The 10,198-nt window shown below is 48.4% G+C and overlaps 1 protein-coding gene across 1 annotated transcript in view; it reads left to right on the top strand.

The window, feature by feature from the left end:
- Positions 1 to 1,522: 1,522 nt before the first annotated feature.
- The window catches only part of ST8SIA1 (ST8 alpha-N-acetyl-neuraminide alpha-2,8-sialyltransferase 1), a 133,393-nt gene continuing 124,717 nt past the window's right edge, over positions 1,523 to 10,198 (top strand). The window contains exon 1 of the mRNA XM_042795337.1: positions 1,523 to 1,801. Within this exon, the coding sequence (XP_042651271.1) occupies positions 1,551 to 1,801 (251 nt within the window). The 5' untranslated portion in view covers positions 1,523 to 1,550. The remainder of the gene's footprint in view (positions 1,802 to 10,198) is intronic.

The following is a 10,198-nucleotide window of genomic DNA, read 5'->3' as shown; positions in this document are numbered from 1 at the left end:
CTTCCTGGGGTTGTGCGGGGGTCCGCAGCATTCCTCGGTGGGTCTGATAGGTGTGCCTGGAAATGCTGGACGCAAACTGATGGCACCAGCCCAGGCTGAATTTGCATTTTATGCAATAGCCAGGGACTAGAGGCTGGGCTCTGAAACCGGGGACTGCCTCTGCGATGCTCGCTGAGAGAAATTGGACACGTCTGCTGTATTTCAGCCTACCCAATTACCCCAGAGGGGTGCTTTCTACTGCTGGAGTCACTCTGGGGGACATGAAATGATCACCCTCTCTCTGGTGGTTTGGGAGGCCCCCTCACCCTGCGGGGCAGGCCCTGGGCTGTGGCTGGGAAGCCCGAGCTGGGCATTGCCGTGAGCGTGCAGAGCTCACGCTGCCACTTCTGGGCTTGTGGGCGGCCTCTTGCGCACCGGGCACCTCAGCAACAACCCCAGCCGAGCTGGGATGCCCCGTCAACCGCCCACACCCCACGCCAGGATTTAATCCCCCGTGTGTTTTCTTCAAAGACTCAACCGCCCCGGCGGGTTCATGCTGACCTAGAGCTGCTGCTCAGGTAGGAGCAGGCTCTTCTTTTCGGCTTGTGGTACACACACACGCGGAGCCCCCTCCACACCCGGTTTGCTAAATTCTCCCCAAAAATATCTTTATAGCATGTACTTTGCCGGGGGGTGGGCACGGTGACCCCGGCCCCTGGCGTGAAGCCGGGGCTGAGCGTGGGGGACCCGTCAGGAGCGAAATGCTCCCACCCGGCCGGCCGGGACACGCGGAGTGGGGACGGTGCTGGGTGCGGGGTCGCCGCCACGGGGCGGGGGGGGGGGGGGGGGGGGGGCGGGAACGGCGCCCGCCAGGGCGCGCTGGAGAGCGGCGCGGCCGCCGGCGGGACTCGCGGCTGCCGGGGCAGAAAGCGGCGCGGGGGTGTGTGTGTGTCTGTCTGTCTGTCTGTCTGTCGGTCGGTGGGTGCCAGCGGCGCTGCCCGCAGCGGCCAGCCCCGAGCGGGACCGTCCTCCCTCCGCTCCGGGCTCGGCCGGCGCCCGCGGGTCAAGCGGGAGAAGGTCGGGGCGCGGGGCCGCCCCGGCGGAGCGGAGCCCCGCAGCAGTCGGGGCTCCGGTTGCCGTTCCCCTCCCTCCCCGCGGGGGTCGGGGCGGGGGCCGGGGCACCCCGCGGTGCGGGGCGGGGTGGAAATTTACCGGGGCCGTCCGCAGCGCGGCTGCGAGCGAGGGAGAGGCGAGCGAGTGGGCTCGGTGGGAGGCGGAGGGAGGGCGGGCGGGGGAGCGGCGGAGCATCGTCTGGCGGGGAAAGCGAGGGACCAAATGCCTGTGAGGAAGGGCGGCAGCCGCCACCGCCGAGAGAGGAGCCAGCGGCGGCGCAGCGGCAGCAGCCCCGGCAGGAGCCCCGACGCCGGCGGGGCCCGGCTCCCCCCCGGCCGGCGGGGCGGCGATGGCGGCGGGCGGCGGGCGGCGGGCGGGCCGCCGGGCTTAGGGCGCGGGCGGCGGCGGGGGGGCTGAGGCGGGCCCCCCACCCGCGGGCGCCGCATGGCGTGGGCCTGATGCCGGAGCGCGGCCCGGCGCCGCGGCGGCGCTGCGGGAGGAGGAGGAGGAGGAGGATGGCGGGGCTGGCGTGGAAGTGGCCGCGCACCCGCCTGCCCGTGGGTGCCAGCGCCCTGGGCGTCTTCGTCCTCTGCTGGCTTTACGTCTTCCCCGTCTACCGGCTGCCCGACGAGAAGGAGATCGTGCAGGGGGTGCTGCTGCAGCAGGGCAAGGCGTGGAGGAGGAACCAGACTGCGGTCGCCCTGTTCAGGTAGCGCCGAGCGCGGCCCAAGGGCAGCCGGGGACGGCCGGGGGGGGGGCGGGTGGCCGCTCCGGGGGAGCGACGGGCAGCCGGGCGCCCTCCCCACCCCGCCAAACCCCAAACTTTATTTTTCCCTACCCCAGCTTTTTTTTTTTTTTTTATTATTATTATTATTATTTATTTTTATTTATTTATTTTTTTTCCACAGCAGGCGGGGCCCCTCTCGCCCAGCAAAACTTTTTTGGGTGGCTCTGTTCCCTGTTTGCAGCGGGGAGGAGAGGGGGCTCGGCGCGGGGGATGGAGGCTTATCGCCCCTCGCAGGGAAACGAGCCCACCTCGGACGCCTTTCCGAGGAGGGCTGAGGTGTCTGAGGCTCTCCGTGTTGCCTGCACAATAGGATGCTGCTGGCTCCCCGGAGGAGGGCTGCGGACAAAGCGAGGGGCTCGCAGCCCCGCTCCGCTGCCCGAGAGAGCCGAGCTGGTGGCTCTCCCCGGGACGCGTCAGGGAAGGTTTGCGTGGACGTTCACGCGTGTGTGTCAGCATCCTCGCGCCGAGGAGCGCTTCGGAAGCTCCGCGCTGGTCCTTGACTCTCTGCAGTTTATTGTGGAGACCACGTGAAAAGGCACCTTTTTCTCTCCCCTTCTTTTGACGCGGCTGGGAAATGGCGATAATCCTCGGAGCCCTTTTCACCTTCCCCGGCCGCCCAGGAGAGGAGGAACATTGCAGTCAGGGGGCACATCTGATAGCGGCAGAGAACCAGGTCCCTGCAGCGGGGAGGATTTTTTGGAATGATCCTGGCTTAAAAAGCACGTGCAGTGGAGATTTGTGTCCCCCTCGAAGATTCCTCACAGGGCTGGGTGAAGGACAGACAATTGGAAGAGAGGCTGATTTCCCTCCCTTTCCTGGAGGGAAGCTGGGTTTTCTCCCTTTCCTCTAAGTAGCAAATGAAACATCAGAGTAAGTGGTAATCAGACTGCTTGCAGAAAGGCCCTCTTTCTGTAGTAAATGCTGGAATGAATCAGATCCAAAGTCCAAGGGACTTCTTTGATTATTTTATGGGTTTTTTTTTAAGTGGTGTATAGCTTTATTTGATATTCCTCACTAGTTTTTGAATGCAACTCAACTTGTGTTTGTCATGAACTGGAGCCGGCACGTGATTGCTTCATATCTTGTCTGCTGGGTTAACAGAAACTTTACAGTTCTTCAAAAGCACAGTCTTCCTTTAGCCCCTGAAGCTTGCAGGAGATAAAAGCAATGAGAGCTAATAAGCGGGCATGTGCTAATATCATCTCGTTGGGTAGGCCTGGAAGAAGTCCTCCCTTTAATACAGAGCTAGCAGTAAGGTACAGATGTAGGATCCTTTTCCTAAAACACCAACACTAGAAACTAGGTTGATCTTCTTGGATACAAATTCATCTTAATACTGTTGTGCCACATGCTCATTTTTGGGCATGGATGAATCCAGATTTATAAAATATTACCCTGATAGGTGATGTAGAAAGAGTTTGATGTATTATTTTTCATATTTGTAAACAAATAACTAATGTTATTTGAAGATTGATAACACTGCTGGAGCTGCAGTTTAAAAACCAGGTTTTAGATCACTTCCACCACATGGTTCAGAAACAAAAACACTGCGTGGCTCGTCAACTATTCCACTTGCCCATATGTCTTTCCACTCCCGAAGCACAGTGATTATCTCAGAGATGCTACTGAAGAGAGTCTCTTGCAATAAAAGGAGCTGTTGTTTCTTGTTTGTGATGAGTTGGTGCAGCACTGAGTACAATGAGCTTTAAATCAATCTGCTTCAAAAAATGAAGTTTTTAAGGAGAAATGTACACTGGAGATACATAGTGAGTATGCTGTAATATTCAAATTATGTCGTAAACCCCTATTTTTGCTGCATAAATTTACTTCTGTTAATACTGGTAGAAGGTTATGAAATTGAAGTCTGTGCCAGGTAAGCTGCTGTATATTGTGAGGTGATTAACAGAAACAATGTCCTGATCTTTGCTATGGTCCTTCTGTCTCTGTGCAAGAGCACTGTAAGAGCCCCAAGTTTCAGTTTCTACTGGGAACTGCCTATGAATGCGAGTCTCTATTTTACTTGGGAAGGAGGTATAGAGCTTCACAGAAATCATGCACGTGGATTTTGAAGTAATATGGCTTTCCATAATAGCCTAATACTAAGTAGGTTTTAGTATATTATTAATATATTATTGTATAAGAATGACATTAAATGCCATTCTCCCTGGCCCTCCTGCCATATTCTGGTTACCAAACTCAGTTTTGAAGAATAAATTTGAATATATCTGTGCTAAAGAACTATATAAGAAAGTGCATACTTTCACATTACTGCTTTGTATAGTACGGTGGCATTTGTGGTACTGTACAGCTGTTTGAATAGCTAGGTTCTTGCTGCACAGGGAAAACATCTGATGTTTTTGTATCCTCCTCCTGTAAACTCGCTGGACTCCTATTGTTGAAGCAAATTATTGTCCTCAAGTAATTAACTTGATGAAAACATACTTTTCAAACCTTAGAAGTGCTATTACCCCTTTGCCTTCTGTACCTGGATCAAAGAGAACTTCACCGAGTCACTTAGCAAGGTCAGTGAAAATGTCTGGGGTAATTTGGGTTGAACCCTGGCAGCTGAGTGCCAGTACCTCCTCAGTCTCCTCTGCTCCTTTCTTCTCTTCCTCTCTGTACCGCCAGAGACCTCCTGTAAAGATCTGACCCATGTAAACTCTTGCTTATGCAAGAGTCCAGGCTGTCCTGGTGCTTGTGGGATGGTTTACATGAGGGTTTTGTGTTTGAATATGGATTTGCAGAACCGGTTTTCAAATATAAACACCTATGTAAATAGCTGCGGATTTATGCTTTTGGGGTGTGTGTTGCCTTAATGCAGCTGCGAGTAAGGACCGTTTTTGTGGGTGTAACAAAATGAGCAGGATTAAGCCTTTGACTCCGGCCTGAATCTGTGTTTAAAGCATGCTCTCAGCCTTGACTCTGCATACATGGCTTCCATGAGCAACCCTGGCGTGATGGGTGCGCTGAGTCCCGCTGCCAGCAGTGCAGTGGGTGTCTGCGCAAGAGCTACCTGTGTTCTTAGATGGAAGGACAGATCCCCCAAAGCCAGAAGATACAATTGAGATTATTAAAAGAGCTCTTGGTCCAAATCCTCTCCTAAGTTGAACATAGTTTCCTTTAAAGTCTTCAAATTCTAGGCATTCGGAGCTAAGTACAGCCCACTAGCAAGCTATTGCTATTTGCATCCTTTAAATTTCAAGACACTAGTGGTTGAGGGTAGTCAACCTCTCTGCTGTGGAAGCGTCTTGTCTCTGACAAATACTGAATAACAGTCTGTCAGTCAGATGGTAAACTGCTTGATCTTGAACTACAAAGTGGTCAGAATAGGAATGAGACCATCATTAGAGCCATTAATGGCTAACGCGTCTAATTTACCTACAGTATAATGGCTTGTCATCCTCTGAGGTGGTTAATGTTATTGCACCCTAATAATTTTCACAGATTGCTTAGGTTTTTTTTAAGGGTTTAGTGCTTAAATTATTTAGGCAAAAATGTTGTTAACTGCTGTTTGTTCTTAGTGAAGCAAATGGCAGACAATAATACCTTTAGGATTATTTTATTTAGAAAGATTGCAGTTGATTAAAGGCAGAGCTGGATCTTTTCATCTGCCTTACGAGCTCCATACAACCACAAATCCAAAGTGCTGTATGTTATCTGACGCTTCTGCCCCATTTGTTGCCCAGGGTGGACCTCCTCTGGGGAGTGAGTACGTGTGTGGGAGGCAGTGAGTGGCCTTTTGACTGTCAGGACTCACACCGAAAGGGTTGGATGGTGATTAGTGACTTAGAGTTTCTTCAGGAAGTGATGGGACAATCTTGTCTGCAAGGCAACAGAAAGGCTACCCGTGACATTCAAATTGTGCTGTTGCTTCTGTTGCAGCAGTTTTGTGTGATGCTGAAGAGTTATCTGGGGTTTATTCTGGGGGTGGCTTGGTTGAGCTGGTGCAGAAGTATCCCATGAACTCTCTGTTTGTGAACCGCTTCTGGTCCAAAGCATCTGCTAGAACTTGTCTCAGCTCCCCAGTGCTGACCCCTCTGTCCCTAGAGCCACACAGGCCAATGCTTATTTTGTCAGGTGGCTTCTCCACTCCCTTTTCATCAGGTTTGGCCCCTTGTCTGTTTTCCAGGGACAGAGAGGAGAAGCTACTGGCCACAACAGGGTCAGTTGCTGAACTGGACAGAATATCCAGATGCGGTGGGCGCTGGTGCTTGCAGCGTGGCTGTGGACAGACTGTGTGAAGCCCCTATTACTGTTAGTTTTTGTGCGTCTTGCAAAAAGAACGCTCTCGCTGCTACATGCCGTGCCGGAGGGGGTCTTCCCACTGTAGCCTGCTCTGCCAGCTGCTCTCTGCCAGCTGTTAATGTCTGCACCTAGAGTGCAATCACAACAGGTGCTGAAGAACATCCCCTTGTGCAAATCATTTTTCATTTTAGATTGTATTAACACGGAACTGGAATTCCAGATCACTTCCCCATCTGGATAAGACAAATACTATTGCCAGGTCAGTGAGAGTTTCTTTAGTTCAGATAGCTTTTTTTCCTTCTCTTTTGATGTGAGCGTTGCAAATTATGTGAGTGTTGTGATCCTTACCAGGATATTTCAAGGAAAATCTGAGATGAAACATCATGTTGTTCAGGTCGACTAGATAAGAGTTTTGCCCTGAAACCATTGGCTATTTTCAAATGTTGTGCATGAGCAGTGGCCAAATCCAGGTCATTTTGCTCTCCTGAGTAGGTGTCACTACAGCCTGGCTGTATTTTTTACCCAGTTGTTAACATTTTGAATGACTTGGTTTTGTTTGTATTTGCTGCAGTGGTGATAATTGGGTATTTCTAATTTGTAGTTTCTCGGTGTCTCCGGATGAGATGGGAAGTTGTTTTGGTGAGGAGGTACAATTTGAAGAGCAGGTTAAGGGTGAGAGGAAAGAAATGTTCTTAGTCCACTTTATTATTTGAAGGCTTTGATGAAGAAAGCCAGCTTTAGAGAGATCTGGCTCCATATCTTTGAGATCGTTAGGTGTCTTTGGACATCTAAATTACATGAAAAGAGTGAGAATTAGTTATCTGAGTTAGCTCCTGGCAAGGTAGGAATTGACTTAAATTCCTGAGTTCCAGCTCATTGTTCCTTGCCCCTAAATAGCATTTTCTTACGGATCTGCCTTCCTCATGAAACAGGCAGTCGAGATCCCTGTTTCTGGTATCTGCTCTTGCAAAGTTTTGGATTGCTGCTTTACATTGAATCTGTAAAAACTCCAGTGCTGCCAGCATTTATGGGAGGGTGTAGCCAACTCCCTGAGGCTCTTTTCCTGTTAGCTGGGAGCATCCAAAGGCCCAGAGCCAGGCACTGGGGAACAGGAGGAGCAGAGACTTTACTGGAATTTAGGTTACCCGACTAGGGCCTCGAAAGTCTGGTATGTACATCTTCAGCCACTGCTGGGTGTATGCATTTTCACATCTGTGCTTTCCCTTTTTCTGCCTTATAGTGGATGGAATGGGCATTGAATCATCCATACAATATAGTAACCGGTGATTTATTCCTCTACTTGTAATTTTGATCTTCAGAGCAGCCAAGAGTGTTGCTCCCATTTGATGTGTGTTCAATGGCATATATAAAAAGACCTATTTTTGAGGCTAGTTCCTACTAGGTAAATGCATAGAAAATGAATTGTTGTTTCCCCTTTAGAATCTATCCTCCCACAGCAAGGATGAGCCTCACTGAACTGAGGAGGCTGTTTGGACTATAGTCTTCTGTTGTTCCAGTTTTCTAAGCACCAAAAAATAATTTAAAATCTTTACATATATATACATATTAATCTTCTTCTATATGCTGCATGTGGTTCCTGAAATGCAAGAAAATTGCTTCTAATGTTAAATCATTTTAACATGGCTGCATGCAGTTAAATTCATACTGAAGCACATTAATCTCTATTATGTAGTATTTGTAAACCTCAGTGGAGAATCAGATTTTGTCATGTCACAATTTTTACATATAGAAGACCAGAGACAATTCTTCTCCCAGGTCTTGGAATCTACACTGATTAGATAAACAGTGGGTGGGGTGGGGACACGGCACTGATAAGTCGGTTAACCCTAGTGAAGTCTTTGTCTGTAAAGTAATTATTACAGAAGCTCTGAGCTTCATGAAGAAGCTGTGCCTGTTGCCTTGACCTTAGCAGTATTTGAAATATTTTAACAAGGTGAATTACACCGTGGAGAACAACATCCTGGCTTTAACCAGGATTCTGGAGGTCACTTTCACACTGCTCTGTTCAGAAAAGAGGTGAAGGCTGTGAAATTAGATTGTTATAAGACATTTCCTGGCCAGTGGAGTGGTGGTGGGTTTTATTGTTGTATTAATCAACAGATTGAATTATTTTGACTTCTCCTATTCCATCTGCCTGGAAAATGCCCTCTGAATTTCTTGATTTAGAGATATTCTTTTCAAGTGGGGATGTGGCTACAATGAGGCTTTTGCAGCTGCTGGGAACAGCTGAATACAAATGGTTAACTTTTTTGTCTTCCATGTTTGCTGTAAGCATCATTTTACTTCCTGAACAACCATTTTGTTTATTTATACATAATTTTATTTATTTATTTATTTGTTTGTTTTTCTCCTCCACCTCTTTTTTGGTCTATTGCCATTCTTGAGCTGATTGACGTCCTCCTCAGCTTTCAGGGGAAGCCCCAGACTCTTTGGATGGCTCTGTTTATAATTATCCAAACAACATTCATAGCAATGATGTAAAGAACTTGTGTGAAATTAGTTACTCCTTTATCTCCCTCCCCTACTGAGTTGCCAGTCACCTTCCTCGGAGTCCTGCAGCTCCACTGATGCTCGGGGCATCTGTTGTTTTCCATTCTTGACATGCCAATCGTTGGCTATCAGGCTTTCAAGGTAAACTGCAGACTTTGCCTTAATGTAGTAGCAAGGTCTCTACTTATCAGGTCTCCTCTGCTCTGAGGATGCACAGCCAGCTTTAATTTAAAAGCTGCTATACAGCTCGCCTATATTTTAAGGAGCACTGGGAAAACAGTTGAGCTATTTTGCTTACTTTCCTGTGGGAAAACTTGCTTTGCCTATTTCTGGAATGTGTGGAGTGGCCATTGCTGTAACAGAGGAGTAACGGCTTTGTATTTCCTGTCAAAGATGGAAGACAAACAAACAAAACACCTCCCCCGCCAGTGAAGAGATTTTAATGTTTTCCTATGTGCTCTCTTGGCCAAATGTCAGCTCTGGTAGTGCTGTTTCGTCTGCCCCAGTGTTCGGCATGTCCATGGTATACGGTGTTCCACTCGTGCTGCTGGTCTGTCAGTACGGTATGTCCCAGCGCAGGGCGATGAAGTATCCACTGCTATAGGTAGTACTCGGAAGTGCCCCAAGAGAACCAGCCCAGAAAGCACTCAGATGTGCAATGAGGGGGTGATGCTGAATCCAAGGCTTGCCGATGCCTACCCCTCTCAGTGAAAGTCGATAAGATTTTGGCTTAATGGCAAATGGGATGAAGGCTTTCAAGTTACTCAGCTACGTTTGAAGCTTTTTCCTTTTGACTGTCAGGGAAGACCTGATTCTGGTTCCCCAGGTACTTTTATACAGTGAAAGAAATAGAGTTATAAAGGGAGTTAAGGAAATTATATCTCCATGGCATGATTATCTCTTGTAACTGAACTTCAGGTCTAGGTCACCACTGAGGTCAGTAGGAAGTCCTGTGAGTAATTACCAGTCTGTACAGAAATTATAATTTATATGGTGCCATAAGTTTGGAGAGAGACATTCAGTCCAAGAACGTGTCTACTGAGATTTATCCCAGCTATGTAGATTAGGAATTTTGATTAAAGGAGTGTTTTTTCCCTCTGTTAGTACAATTTTTAATGCGAAGAAATACCTGGGCTATTTGCTAGTGATAGGCCACCTGAACATTTGCTGGAAGAATGATCCAAATACTTGTGCTGAGGGTTTGGTGGGTACTGGTCCTTCTTGCTACTGGTACCTGGAGGTACCAGCTGTACCAGTTTACTACTTGTAAAGTGCTTAATGCTTTAGTGTAAATTTTTGTCTTCTTTCTGTGGCTTCCACTGAAGCATTAATCTATTTAAAAGGGAATAGAATAGGTCTTCATTCCATATATAGCATTTACTTGAGAAATGAATCCCTGTTCCTGGATAATAACTTCCAGTTTTGCTTAGTTTTGCCTAATGAGTTGCAATGTTAGCAATACTTGCATGGTCATTTTTTTTTTCTAACTGTAGATAAACTTTCAGTTACCAATGGGTAAATATTTTCATTGCATTTTACACTCTTACAGGTGTCACAAGTCCT

This window comes from Tyto alba, unplaced genomic scaffold, assembly GCF_018691265.1.
Source record: "Tyto alba isolate M040663 unplaced genomic scaffold, T.alba_DEE_v4.0 Super-Scaffold_21, whole genome shotgun sequence".
Taxonomy (NCBI): domain Eukaryota; kingdom Metazoa; phylum Chordata; class Aves; order Strigiformes; family Tytonidae; genus Tyto; species Tyto alba.
This window is presented reverse-complemented; position numbering and strand designations above follow the sequence as displayed.